General features: G+C 42.0%; 2 protein-coding genes across 2 annotated transcripts in view; one reads left to right on the top strand and one right to left on the bottom strand.

Moving 5' to 3' along the window:
• LOC120937715 overlaps positions 1 to 1,554 on the top strand; it is a 6,212-nt gene extending 4,658 nt beyond the window's left edge. Inside the window, exon 8 of the mRNA XM_040351153.1 lies at positions 1 to 1,554. This exon is cut by the window's left edge and continues 594 nt beyond it. The gene's annotated coding sequence lies outside the window, so the exon portion shown is untranslated.
• LOC120937716 (putative nuclease HARBI1) lies at positions 1,411 to 4,246 on the bottom strand. Its single transcript, XM_040351154.1, has 3 exons — positions 3,160 to 4,246; positions 1,783 to 2,142; positions 1,411 to 1,614 (listed from the first exon to the last, which is right to left on the bottom strand). The coding sequence occupies exons 1-3, from the start codon at positions 3,860 to 3,862 to the stop codon at positions 1,610 to 1,612; spliced, it is 1,068 nt and encodes a 355-aa protein (XP_040207088.1). The 5' UTR covers positions 3,863 to 4,246; the 3' UTR covers positions 1,411 to 1,609.
• Positions 4,247 to 15,457: the final 11,211 nt, after the last annotated feature.

Here is a 15,457-nt window from a genome sequence, read left to right on the forward strand (position 1 = left end):
CTCTGAAAACATTTCAAAAAAGGTTGAGAATTATGTGAAATCTATTTTTATCTATCAAGCATGTTCTAGTATTCATTACTGTTATCATTACGGTTTTCATAATTGTTTGTATATACACGTTGAAATGCAAGTGCAACAATATTGTCAAATATTTGTTTTAACATGTATATTTTTTTTTCAAAAGCAGAACCATTTTTTTGTTGTAAGGCAAAAAAAGTGGTAGGATTGTTGAAAAGTAGAAGTGAACTATCAATAGTAATAGAGTTGAAGTTACAGAGTAGAGATATAATTCATCAGCACTACATAAAATCATCAATCATATTCGTTTAATAGGAGAATACATCACATAACATCACGTCTACGCATTTGAAACAGACACCCTTTGTCACAGCAGAAAATGTGACAGGTTTGTCATGCTTTTCTTCCGTCAGGAAGGCACACTATTGGATCTAAATTTTTTTTTTTATATTTTATCCACGTGGATGTAAATTATTGATATTTTCACTCAAGTGCTTGGTTTTTTATCTGTACTCTGTGACTAAAATGCGCCATCCATTGTTGTTGTCACAGCAAGGACCATGTTTCTCTGTGTGGTTTTCGCCGGTAGTTTGATTCATACTAAAAAAACAAACATCCAAATGGTTGCATACTCCATCTTGCCCAACCATATATTTTTGATGTTGTGTTGGCTGTAATTTGACTTCTGTAACTTTTGAAACCACATGTTATTGGTATGGAATGTAGGTATCATTTCCTGACTAATGAGGTTAAAAATGTTTCTGCAATTTGTAGACAACCGCTATTCCATCTTTCAAATGCCCTGCGTGGAATAGTTAACATTTTAACTAACGTGCATTGTTTCTCAGTAATGAAATGAGTAATGGTAACTGCGGTGTGGGGTGGAGAGGAGAAATTAAAATATATGTAACATTTGGGGTAATGGTAGATGACTATAGGCAACCAAAGGTAGAGTTAAGTGACCAGTGATGAAGGTGATGATATACAAAACAATAAATAACACCAAAAATATAATATTATGATTCAATTATTGTGTTATTTAATGGTTTGCATATCAACGGCTTATTTACAGGTCACTTACTCTCTTTACCTTAGGTTGGCTATAGCCATCTGCCATTACGTCAATTGGTGGTATTTATTTTAGTTTTATTTCATTTCTCCCCTCTCCCACACAACGCAGTTAACAGCACTCATTTCATTCACCATCTTTCTGGCAAGGACATGGTTTCAGGCAACTGCAGCATTTCAACTGTCTTTGGCACACAGTTCGGTCTTCTATTTTATTGCTTCTCACTAATGTCAAAAAAATGTTGGTACTTATTAGCAGATGAACAGAATTTTTGCGTGTATAACCCACACTTACATTTGTTGCAATAAAGAATTCAAACACAATTTAGATTTTGTAAAAGACTTTTAAGTGAAACTTTTATTTTACATGTTTGAAACTGTTATTGTTCAATGTTGTAAAAAATAAATGCAAAAGAAGTACAACAAAGTGAAAATACAAAAACAAAATAAAGACTCATTTTTTTGCAATTTTTGTACTCTTGTCTTAATTTTATTATAGTTCTCCAAAGTTTTTAGAGTTGAGTTAACCTGAAATAATAAAAAAAACATCATTGGTTAAGATTTTACATTGATAAACAAGATCAGCCCAAATAATTCATTTTACAGCATGTCTGTCTCTTCAACTTAATAATGCAAGTTTGTGATCATTTCTGATGATGTTTGGAAAATTAAAACCATGTTACGGTGGTTTATTACCTGAAAAATAGTTTGCAATCAGTTTACTTCTTGCTGTGTTTCCCCTTTGATCATTTTCCACTGGAATTGTGGGCATGTCATCCTCCACTGTGGTGTCTAGTTCCTCTTGTAGTCCACCATGCCTTGCAATGTTATGGAGAATGCTGCATGCTAGGAACATATCAGCTACCTTACTGGGGGAATACTGTAGGAATCCACCAGACAAGGACATGCATCGGAAACGGCTCTTTAGGACACCAAAGCATCTTTCGATCACCACTCTTGTTTTTGTATGAGCAACATTGTAAGCTGCTTCTGCAGGAGAGGATGGCCTGTTGATTGGTGTTAAGAGCCATGGTAGACAGGGGTAACCAGCATCTCCTATAAATTTTAAAACAATATAAATTTATTTGTAAGTATAGAAGAAATCATGCTAAATCACATGATGTAGTGGCCAATTGTGTGGTCATTTTAGAAAATTTTCCATTGTTAGTCACATATGGATAACATACGTCTAATAAAGCACATTTTAAAATTATTTGTGGGGGCAAGGTTCTGGATTTGTACTTTTGATTGAGCATTAATGGTACTTAACTCACAACACAACAGCATACCACAGTTGTGGGCCATGATTACTGTAGTGTAGTGTAGTGCATGTGAATGTTATGCAAAAAAAAAAATGCTGGAGGAAAAGTCTGCCTGTCATAAATATTTCAATACTATAGTGCAGACCTCGTATGGGACTATAACGGAGAACCAGAGGGACATGTCTGTTTCATGTACAATACATATGCACAATGGGGGGGGGGTGATTGTTGTGCTTGGTAGTGCTGCTTGATGTTATGCATATTGGGGGGTTAACCGAAGGGATAGTGTTGAACTCCCAGATTTAAATATTAACTATAAATTCAAGTAAATCAACTACTGACAAAATTGTTGCATCTTATGCTGCAATCATTTACATATAGGTACTGTACTTAATTCTGGTGGGTGGCTTCTTTGGCACACCTTGGTCATGTGTGTTTTGATAAGTAGTTCCTAGCTCTCTCATGTGATGTCTTAATATGATAGTGTAATACATTACTTAAGCAAGCTTGAAGTAGTGACTACTTTTCAGTGCACACGGAACATGTGGAACAACAATACACCTCACATGAGAAAGGAAAGATTTGTGGACCTTGAACCAGGTGATAGCTAACTAAAAAGTACTTGAAAGTATTTTGGACATTTAAATTCTGAGTTTATTATTACATGTTTTTGAAATACTGATTAATGTAAAGCTGTTGAGCTGTCATGTTACTGATATAGCACTAATGTCAGTCTAGTATGGAATAAAAAAATAAATACGCATTTATAACTGGAAAACACACCATAAAATAAACAGTGGAGCACACTTACCCAGCAGCCATCCATTATTTTCTAAGTCCTTGTCCAGAGTATCATATATTCCCGATTGGCGCAATATATGGGCATCATGACAGGATCCTGGAAAGCCGGTGACAACATCACGGATTATGAGGTTCGAATCACAGATCACCTGGATGTTGAGGGAATGGTAAGCCTTACGGTTTCTGTAGATGTGCTCCTGTTCTGATGGGGGACATAATGGCACATGGGTGCAGTCTATTGCCCCAATGACATTGGGCATTCCTGCTAGGTCAAAAAAACCACGTTTTATTTGATCCCGCTCTTCACGTGACTTGCCCATATGAATGTATTTTGGAGCAAGTTGTCGCAGTGCTTGCAGGACGTCGACCAAGCAGCGGGAAAAACTGGGTTGTGAGATGCCAACAATCTCACCACTGACATGTTGGTATGAGGCCTTTCCTAGAAAATGAAGTACTGCCAAAAAACGCACAAGACCTGGTACTGCATTACTTCTCCGCGTGCGTGTTTCTAGGGCCAAGTGTATTTCATCATACAGGGAATATATCATGGGAGAGGATAATCTAAATTTGGCTATCACCTGGGTTTCAGAAAATTGATCCAAAAAGGTACGTGAACGAAATACACGTTTCTCTATCTGAACGACATTCTGACGTGTCCTTCTTCGCCTCTGGATCAGTTTCAGTTCAAATAGAGCACATCCAAATGGTTCCATCTTGCACAAAACTCGTAACAAAATTTACCACAAGCCTAAACCGCCAAAAAAATCCTCTCAACAAATGATATACCGCCTGGGAAATGTCATAACGCCACCCTCAGGGAGGTGCTTATTTAACGATTGCTTAGCGATCGTTAATTGTCTAAAAAACCTTTGTGAATTGCACTTCTGTACATATTTAACGATTTGAGTCGTTAAAACAACGATCAATACGTTCAATAACGACTCAAAACTAAAAATATCGGTTCTGTGTAGTGAAACGTTATTTGATGATTTTTACAAGCGTTAAATCGTTTAGTGAATTGGACTTGATTCAATAACGTGTGAAATCGTTTACATAACGACCGGTATCGGCAAAAAAAGCTTTGTGAATTGACCCCATGGTCTAAAAAGTTTTATGTGGTCGCACTAGCCAGCAGCATTTTTATTAAGAGTGCTCTGAGGCAACCTACAAAATCTATATAAGTTACAACTTTTTGCCTGGTCAAATTTTGCACAGCATATGTTTTAATATGATAAATACTTTTTAATCACATTTAAAATTATGTTAAATCAGGCTCAGCAATAACAGAAGGGGAGGGGAGATAACTGGTGGCCTACTGCAAATAATTAAAAAAATAATATATTCATAATTTACGCCAGCCATTGCCAACAAATCTGGAGGTATTAAAGTGGATGTAAACCCCAAAAAAATATATATTTTTTTAATGTCACAATGTAGAGAATAAGATTTCCTATCATCTGTGCCCAGTCTTGCCACACGGAGTTAATCCAGCTCTGAGCAATCCTCTTTTATTGTTCAGTGAAAATGATCTAAATAAAAAGTCCTTTCGATCCCCTTGCTTCTAGGGACATACATTACCTCTCACAGTGAACTGTGGATCACCCACCATATTATGATAAACATCCAGGAATGTGCATGTGTCCAAGCCAGTGCACGAGATATGTAAAAACCCTGTCACTCGAAGCAAAGGACTTTTTATTTAGACAGGTTTTTATCTGGAAGTCTGTTAGTTTTCACTGAACAATAAAAGTGGATTGCTCAGAGCTGGATTAACTCTGTGTGGCAAGACTGGGCACAGATGATAGGAAATCTTATTCTCTACATTGTGACATAAAATTTTTTTTTTTGGGGGGTTTACATCCACTTTAATCACTATGGATCAAATAAAGAAAATTGCCTTTTTATTGTGTTTGACTTAGTTCACACTGATGCGACATACAGGTAGGATCCGACTTGGGGTTGGATCCTATGTCGGATGACATATGAAATTCAATGTTTCCCTATGAGAGCTGTCTTAACTGATACTACACACGTCTGTCCGACTTTAGAAAAGGTTCCTGCAATACTCTGACTTTGATAAAACTTCAATGCCTTCTCCTGAATATTTGTTTGCTCCTAAACTATGGGATCTTGGTTACTGATCTTCCACTGGATAAACTGCTAGTCTAGGGCTGCGAGGATGCATGTTTTTTGCTTTTTTTAAATTTACCTTATTGGACAATACGGATGAGCCAAACACCCCCCTGGTTCTGTTCGCACCAGAACTTGCAAACAGGCAAAAAAGTTTATGGAACATGGACATGAAAAATCAAAAGTGCTAATTTTAAAGGCTTATATGCAAGTTACTGCCATAAAAAGTGTTTAAGGACATGTATCAATGCAATTTTTTTTTAAACTGCAGTTTTTTTGGGAGCAGTGATTTTAATAATGCTTAAAGGGGAGGTTCACCCTAAAACTACTTTCTAGTATTACAATGTCCCGACACATTACAATACAATTATGCCTATTTTGTTTTTTTTTATGCTGTACATACCTCGGTACAGCTAATTCACCTGCGGCTTCCGGGTTGCGAATCCCTCGGGAGTGGGCATTCCTAACTTGCTGGTGATTGACGTGATGACCAAAAATGAGCTCCTCCCGTCGCGTAAGCTGCGTCACTATTGCCGAAAGGAGCCGAACGGCGAGTCGGCGCTATACTGTGCCTGCGCACCGCCGTTCGGCTCCTTTCAGCAATCGTGACGCAGCTTACGCGATGGGGGGAGCTCGTTTTTGGTCATCACGTCAATCACCAGCAAGTTAGGAACGCCCACTCCCGCAGGATTCGCAACCCGGAAGCCGCGGGTGAATTAGCTGTACCGAGGTATGTGCAGCATAAAAAAAACAAAATAGGCATAATTGTATTGTAATGTGTCGGGACATTGTAATACTAGAAAGTAGTTTTAGGGTGAACCTCTCCTTTAAAGTGAAACAATAACTGTGAAATATTCTTTGAAATTTCGTACCTGGGGGGTGTCTATAGTATGCCTGTAAAGTGGCACATTTTTCCAATGTTTAGAACAGTCTCACAGCAAAATAACATTTATAAAGGAAAACAAGTCATTTAAAACTGATCGCAGCTGTAATAAATTGTCAGGTCCCGGCAATACAAAAAAAATAATAAAAAAAACGACATGGGTTCCCTCCCCTCCCCCCCAATCCATTATTAGGCCCTTTTGGGTTCTCGTATGAATATTAACCTCTTGACCACCGCCCCATGTCAAAAAGACGTCCTCCTTTTTAAAGTTGAATATCTCGATAACGGCAGCAGCTGCTGCCACAACCGAGATATTCATCTTTTCAGGGGGCGGTGGTGTACACGATAACGGCGGTCTCCGCGGCGGATTCGCCGCGAGATCGCCGTTATCGGTGGCGGGAGAGGGGCCCCCCCCCTCCCGCCGCTCTCCCGCGCCCTCCGCCGCTTACCGGAGCCGTCGGTAGCGGCGGAGGGGATCCGATGTGTCCGGCAGCTGAGCGGGGACGGGACTGAAGGAGAAATCTCCTTCACCCGTCCTCCTAGCTCTGCTGGGCGGAAGTGACGTCAAAACGTCAGTCCCGCCCAGCCTCTTAAAGAAACATTTTTTTTTTTGTCATTTGAAAAAATGACATTTTTTTTTTTTAATTTTTTTTTTTGCATTTAAGTCTAATTATGAGATCTGAGGTCTTTTTGACCCCAGATCTCATATTTAAGAGGACCTGTCATGCTTTTTTCTATTACAAGGGATGTTTACATTCCTTGTAATAGGAATAAAAGTGATCAATTTTTTTTTTTTTTTTTTTTCAGTGTAAAAAATTATAAAACTAAATAAAAATAAATAAGAAAACCAAAAAAAAAATTTTTTAAAGCGCCCCGTCCCGACGAGCTCGCGCGCAGAAGCAAACGCATACGCGAGTAGCGCCCGCATATGAAAACGGTATTCAAACCACACAAGTGAGGTATCGCCGCGATCGTTAGAGTGAGAGCAATAATTCTAGCCCTAGACCTACTCTGCAACTCAAAAAATGCAACCTGTAGAATTTTTTAAACGTCGCCTATCGAGATTTTTAAGGGTAAAAGTTTGACGCCATGACACGAGCGGGCGCAATTTTTAAGCGTGACATGTTGGGTATCATTTTACTCGGCGTAACATTATCTTTCACAATATATAAAAAAATTGGGCAAAATGTATTGTTGTCTTATTTTTTAATTCAAAAAAGTGATTTTTATCCAAAAAAAGTGCGCTTGTAAGACCGCTGCGCAAATACGGTGTGACAAAAAGTATTGCAATGACTACCATTTTATTCCCTAGGATGTCTGCTAAAAAAAAATATATAATGTTTGGGGGTTCTGATTAATTTTCTAGCAAAAAAATTGTGATTTTCACATGAAGGAGAGAAGTGCCAGAATTTTCCTGGTGGGCAAGTGGTTAAGGGGAACCCCGAACCAAAATAAAAAAAATTGCATGGGGGTCCCCCCAAATTCCATACCAGGCCCTTCAGGTCTGGTATGGTTATTAAGGGGAACCCTGCGTCAAATTAAAAAAAATGTTATAGGGGTCCCCCTCAAAATCTATACCAGACCCTCCAGGGAACAGCAGGCGCACACAGGTGCAAACGGCAGGCAGGAGAGGGGTCAGACAAGCCAGGTCATACACAGAGGATCAGTTCAGGCAGAAGCAGCAGACAAGGGATGGTCAGAGTTTAGGCTGGTTTTGGCAACAGTAGATCAGGCAGACAGGTAAACAGAGCAGGGTCAAGGAAGCCAAAGGTCAAGACTGGAGACAGCAGCAAGGTCAGAGAGCCGGGTCAGTATCAGATCAGGTGCAGGTTCAGGATCAGGTCTCAGGATAAGCTGCAGATCAAACAGCAACGGATTAGCAGTATTAGCTTCATTGGATGTGATTGACAGCAGCGCCTGCCAAAGGCTGCACTGCTTTCCATCCATCCACTGCAGCCAATCAATGGCCGGGCTTCGACTCGAGGAGGATGACGGGGTGAGCGCTGGACTTCCGAAGGGTCAGGTAAGTAAAACGGGGGCTCGTGGGGTGGAGGGGCTTAATCATCTGATGTTTTTTCACCTTAATGCATAGAATGCATTAAGGTGAACAAATGTTTTCCTTTACAACTCCTTTAAGAAAAGTGTGAAAAAACAAACACTAGACCCATATGGTTATCTCACTGCCCTATCTCACTTGCTATCCTAAAGTATCGATGTTGATATACTGTAAGTAAGGATCTCCACAGTCTCCTTGGCTTGTTAGTGCAATGTAATATAATAAAAATGGAAACTGAAGCCCCACACCACTGCTAAGAGGTCCAGATAGAACTGTATTCCAATAAAAGTCAGTCGAACAATCCAATAAGAATTAAATTAATTTCCTGGGTCCAAGAACACTCCATTTGCCTGCCAAACCAGCTGCTGACAAGGCCTGTACTTGCAACCACATTAGAAGAAATAACATTAAAGGCCCAGTTGACTTATAGTCTATTCACATCATTGTCAATCATGCCCTGAAAAAGGGTGCATTATTGGACCCCCAAAACATGTTGGTTATTTTTTGGTTTGTTTCCTTGACACTTATTGGAATAGAGTTGTATCTGGACCTTTTAGTTGTAGTGTGGCACATCAATTTCCATTTTTGCTATAATTTAACACTGAATAGTGCATTGTAAACTTCAGAATAACACCCCACACCTAGAGTACTGTCCCATGAGTGAAGCCCACTACCGTCCTTTCCATTTGTGTGCTCATTATGGTCTCCAACTCAATCATACAAAGAAAACCATGCATGCACAGTAAGAAGAGGACTCAGTTTGAATGTTTTCCATACAAAGGCTGTGCAATGTCAATCAGGGCCACACAGTAAAGAGAGCTGGAGTAGAGAAAAATGTAAATCTTTGTAGGTGAGATAGGGTTGGACAATTAGTTAAAGTCTAGAAAAACTTGTATTGAATAATAAACCAAAATTCTGTATAAATAAGGTCCAAAATGGGCAATACCCCCAAAACATGAATGACAACATAGTCACAAAAAGCACCATAGTCAGAGCCCAGTACTCACACTCATGTGACACACAAATCACCATGCTAAACAAGCCTGCTTGATGACTATTGAGGCTATAGAGTAGAAAGCTGGGGCTCAGGGACATTTGTTCCCACAATTGGGCTTATGCATGCCAAGGAAAGCACTTGTGGTGAACAGTGCAGTCACCGGTGTCTCTCAGAGTCACCATATATAGTCCAAAGTAAGGGGAACCTTAAGTCAATAAGTCAGGCACTCAGCATTGTGTTCCCTAATTGGGGATTGAATAAAATCCCCTTCTTTTTTTTTTTTTTTTTAACTGGATGGACTTGTCTTTTTTCAACCTGATGAACTAAGTAACTATGTAATTATGAATATCTCCTTTCTCTAAATCTTTTATACAAATCGTTGGCTTCATGCTGGTAATCATCATTAGTGGAACAGTTTCTCCGTATTCTGAGGAACTGTCCAACTGGGATGCCTCAAATCAGGGATCTCAGATGGTGGCTGCCCGGACACAGGAGGATGTTAACCTCCGTTTTTTTCCAGGAAACTTAGTAACAAGCATCTCCTCCTCCAACCTAATTAGCAAATCGAGAAAGGCGATCTCACAGGGGTCTGCCAAATAGGTCAGATGGATGTTCTATCAGGGCCTGGCCAAGGTACATCTATGAGGCATACACTACTTCCTCTTTCCACCATCCCAGGTGCAGACAAGCGTATGATGGTGCCCAAGGGGCACCCATTGAGGTGCCTCTTATCTGTTGATAGTTTAAGCCCGTGAATTTGAAGTTATTCTTGAGTGCCAGCTCAAGAGTTCAATGACAAATTTGTTTTGTGCCCCCATTCCGGCGAACTTGGCATCTGGTAAATGGAAAACTGCTGCTATACCCCATTCATGGGGGGGTATAGATGCATAGAGAGACTGTATGTCTATACCCACGAGAAGTACATCACCCAGGATCTGATCCGCTATCTTATTCAGGACATCACCAGTGTTCCTGACATAGGATGTCAGATCACATACCAAATTCTTTTTTTTTTTTTTTTTTTATATTATATCAGGGAAACTGGTCCGCACGGACCTCAACAACAGGGTTACATGCATAAAAAGAATTTGCATAGTATCCATACAGGTCAAGCAACTAAGTATAAGCAACGGTACATTGGCCTTAAAGGTGAATAATACTTTATGGTCCTGCTCCAGCCCATATCCACTGTACCATCTAAATCAGTGTAGCAGCATCCCCGGGTAAACATTCTCGCAGGGGGCGCCTCACATATGTGGCATGGCTAAATTGCTCGTCTAATTGGTCATCCCGCATGGTTGGTTGGAAAGGGATAAACTACCGCTGCCCAGTGGGGCAGTTCCCCCTTTTTTTTTCCTTCTCCCTCCCCTCAGCCGTTACTTAGCCAGGGAGGGAGGGTGGAAATAGTTTGACAGAGTCCGAAGTCAGAAAGGAAGTGTAGGGAGAAAGTATGTGGGGGGGCGGAAAGGCCCAAGAAAGAGGGGGGGGGGGGGGGGGGGGAGTCCACGGACATGGATCCACACCGCGAAAAAGGGGGGGGTGGGGCCGTCAGGGCGCTACGCTTTCTCCTCTAAGGAGTCTTCCTTCGTCTGAATCTTTAAAGACATTCCACATTTTCCATGTTTTGGAGTATCTCTATCTTTGTTGGCTAGTCAGAATCAGGTCTTCCATCCTACTGATTTTGTCTACCCTTTTGAGCCATGTAGCTATGGTCGGAGGGTGGGGTGATTTCCAGGCGAGCGGGATGGAGGCCTTTGCCGCATCTAGCAGGTGGCGTACCACTGATTTCTTGTAGACCCGGGCCGGAGTGTCATTCATATGTAGAAGGAAATATGCCGGCTCATTCGGAACATTTCGGTCTGAGAATTTTTGAGTTATCCTGCAAACTTCTGTCCAGAAACTCTGGAGTCTGGGGCATGACCAGAAGATATGCAAAAGGGTCCCCCTTTCCCCCTAGCACCTCCAGCAGAGGTCGGATGTCTCTGGGTAAAAAGTATGCAGCAGTGCAGGTGTCCTGTACCAACGGGAAAGCAACTTATAGTTTGTCTCCTGTATTTTAGCGCAGAGGGATGATTTATGCGTAAACCTAAGTATGTGTTGCTTCTGGTTAGCGGTGAACTGGCAGTTCAGGTCTCTTTCCCATTTGGCAAGGCTTGGGATTTGGTAGTCCCCAGGTGGAGTAATGAGCATGTCGTAGGTCAAGGAGAGCATATGTTGTAGTACTCCCGTATCGCTGCAGAGTTCTTCGAACGTTGTGAGGCATGCGGTCGCGTCATTGGGGGGGGGTAGACCAGCTAGAAAGTGACTAAGTTGCAGAGCCCTCATGAAATCCAGTTGGTATCAGTCGCCTGGGGCCGAGAGTTCCGCTGTCGTCTTCCACCTACCTCCAGTGCTGAAGTAAGATGTTTGGTAGATGCCCGCGTCCCGTAGGTCTCGGAACACCCTGTCTCTCATTCCCGGCTCGAACTGGGGGTTCCCAATTATGGGTTGCAGCGCAGAGTTACGGGAGGAAAGAGAACAGTACCCCAGTAGGTGCGTGCATAATTTAATAGTATTCCCAATCAGTGGGTGTCTCCTGAGTGTGGGTGTTAGGGCTGCTGGGTTCCATGGGGCCCTCTGAAGGAGTACGTCAGTTTGTGCACTTTCCATTTGTACCCACAACTTGGTATCGCTGTGGCGGCACCAGTCTAGGAGTCTACTAAGGTGTACTGCATGATAGTAGGTCCGAATGTCGGGCAGTGCTAGGCCGCCATGTTGTTTGGGGAGGGAGAGGATCTTTCTGTGCAAGCGAGGTCTTTTCCCAGCCCAGAGAAATTTAATGAAGGCGGACTGTATTTGCTTAAAATATGTCACAGGTATGCGTATCGTGAGGGCTTGTAACAGGTATACAAACTTAGGTAGGATCGACATCTTGAGGATGTTACAACGGCCAAACCACGAGTGTAGGCCGCTGTTCCATTGATCTAGTAGTTTTTGAACAGTCTTGAGTAAGGGGGGGAAGTTAAGCTTGAAAATCTGGGGCATGGCCACAGGGATGTGGGTGCCTAGGTATGTTAGGGCAGTATCCGTCAATTTCAATTGGATGTTAGACCGGAGTCGCGCCAGCTGAGGTGGCGGAAGGCCTATGCCCATCGCCTCCGACTTACTAAAGTTAATCTTTAAGTTTGAGAGTCGCCCATACCTTTCAAATTCACATACCAAATTCTTAATCAGGGAGTCAATGTATTTACCTACCCTATCAAGGGGCCCCCTAATTGCTAAAACAATTGGCCTTCCTGGGGGGTGAGTTTCATCCTTATGGATCTTCGGGATGATGTAAAACGTGGGGACATTGAAATCCCTCACCCTTAGATAGCCAAGTTCCCTTTTCAGCTATAAGGTCAGCCCCAAATGCAATGTATAATTTGTCATTCACAAGGTCAACAAGCTAGGGAAATTTCAAGCTTTTAGGTACATTTTTCTGCCTGCCAAGAGACGTTGTACCTCACTTTCGTATTGATCTTCAGTAGGGATGAGCTGAACACCCCCCCGGTTCTGTTCACAACAGAACATGAGAACAGGCAAAAAGTTTGTTCAAACGTGCAAACACTGTTAGGCCCCATACACACGATAGAATTTATCCGCGGATACGGTCCAGCGGACCGTTTCCGCGGATAAATCCTCTCGAGGATTTCAGCAGATTTCTCTGCGATGGAGTGTACTCACCATCGCATTGAAATCCGCGCTGAAATCCTCTGGCGATGACGTGTCGCTCCGTCGCCGCGATTATGACGCGGCGACGTGCGCGACGCTGTCATATAAGGAATTCCACGCATGCGTCGAATCATTACGACGCATGCGGGGGATCCCTTCGGACGGATGGATCCGGTGAGTCTGTACAGACCAGCGGATCCATCCGTTGGGATGGACTCCAGCAGATGGATATGTTGTGCATGTCAGCAAATATTCGATCTGCTGGAATCCATCCCAGGGGAGATATATCCGCGGAAAAAGATCCGCTGGTGTGTACACACCATAGGATCTATCCGCTGAAACCCATTTGCTGGGATTTATCTGCGGATGGATTCTATGGTGTGTACGGGGCCTTAAAGTCTATGGGACACAAATGTGAAAAATCAAAAGTGCTAATTTTAAAGGCTTATATGCAAGTTATTGCCATCAAAAGTGTTTGGGGACATGGGTCCTGCCCCAGGGGACATGTATCAATGCAAAAATAAGTTTTAAAAACTGTAATTTTTTCGGGAGCAGTGATTTTAATAATGCTTAATGTGAAACAATAAAAATGAAATATTCCTTTAAATATTGTGCCTGGGGGTGTCTATAGTATGCCTATAAAATGGCACAGTTTCCCCATGTTTAGAACAATACCACAGCAAAATTACATTTCCAAAATACAAAAAGTAATTTAAAACTGTTTGTGGCTGCAATTGTCGGTTTACGGCAATATTGATGAAAATCATTGAGAAAAACGGCATGGGTCCCACCCATTCCATTACCAGGCCCTTTGGGTATGGTATGGATATTAAGGGGAACCCCGAACCCAAATTTTAAAAAAATGGTGTGGGGGGCTCCCAGGCACTATATACTCTGAACAGCAGTATATGGGCTAGATTCACGTACCTGGGCGCATCTTTTGGTCGGCGTAGCGCATCCCATTTGCACTACGACGACGTAACATAGTGAGGCAAGGCCAGTATTCACAAAGCTTTCTTCCAGGTGTGGAGAAAGCCTCTTGAGGGGGGAGGGGGCGAGCAGGAGTGTCAGGACGCCCACTAACACACAGCTCCTTTCTCTATCTGCAAAGTAGAGAGCGTCCTGACTTGCCTGCTTGCCCCCTCCCCCCTCAAGAGGCTTTCTCCACACCAGGGAGAAAGGCTTGCATTAATGTGTGTAGTTACAGACAGAAGAACAGGAAGTGAGGATTTCTCAGAAGAAATAAGGACATTTAAAAGCAAAAACGAAAGATGAGGTAAGTGAAGGAGGACTGCACTAAGGTAAAGGAAGCTATTTAGGGAAAACATTTTTTACCTTTACAACCCCTTTGACAAAGTACTGTCGATGGGCAAGTTCTATGGTAATGTACATTTCCTGTTGTGTTACTGAAAACTGTCTTCACTTCCTATCATCTCTCTTTCATCTCTTTTGGACAGTCCACATGGAGTCAGCTAAGCCTGCACCACATGTTTCCTAAGTCCTGATCCTCCTGGGACAGCATCGCTGGTATGATAAAGACTGTTTATCTATATGCCTAGTATACATTTGTTTGTGTTCATATAGTTCTTATATGTTCATTTATTTGTTTGTCTCTAGTTTCACCATTATTGATACGCATCTTATATGGCCACCACCTGTTCATCGTAATAAAGATCCAAAGTTACAGACAGTCTGGTTATTTAAGATACAAGGTTTAAGCTGTATGTTGAGCTACATATACGCCAGGGGCAAACACGTAGCTAGAACAGAACACTCCTCGTCACTGGAGCAAACTTGGCAGTATGCTGCACCTGGGGGAACATGACTGCCAGTTTCTTGTCTTTCTTGAGCACCCCCTCTCTCTAGGCTCACGTTACTCCCTTCCTCAACCTGGGAACCAACACCGGAGCCTTCAAATCGCATCCTCCGGCAGCATGTACCCAACACTGTGGTGTAATAGTTCGGGGGACTCCTCTGTGCATGATAGTAGGGCTACGGAAGGAGTGACTGTAGACAAGGAGCCGGTGAAATAGGCAGCTTTGGCAGCTGTATTGGAAGGCAAACTACTCTGAGTCTGGGTGACAGAGGATGAGGAGGATGAGAACGGCTTTGTTATCCACTCCACCAACTCTTCTGTAGGTTCTGGCTCCATATCACGGCCAGCAGCAGAAAGAAAGAACAAGCGTGCCCCACAGCCACCTGCAGAAGATACACCATGTCCATGACCAGCATGAGACTGTATATATATAATATATATTAAGACACCGCCTGAAGTGTATTAGAAATAGTACACCACGGAATTCACTGTAGATATAGGCTACACTGGATGCAGAGTATATATATATAAATATATATATATACTAGACTGACTGTATGTATATATATGTATATATATATATATATATATATATATATATATATATATACATCAAATACACTGCCACTAACTAAATAACCTGCGTGCTTAATCTAAATTAAGCTACAGTATCTCTCACACCAACAACACTACACAGGGCCGCCATGTAGGCAGCCTTATATAGTGTGGGGCA

This window comes from Rana temporaria, chromosome 4, assembly GCF_905171775.1.
Source record: "Rana temporaria chromosome 4, aRanTem1.1, whole genome shotgun sequence".
Lineage (NCBI taxonomy): Eukaryota > Metazoa > Chordata > Amphibia > Anura > Ranidae > Rana > Rana temporaria.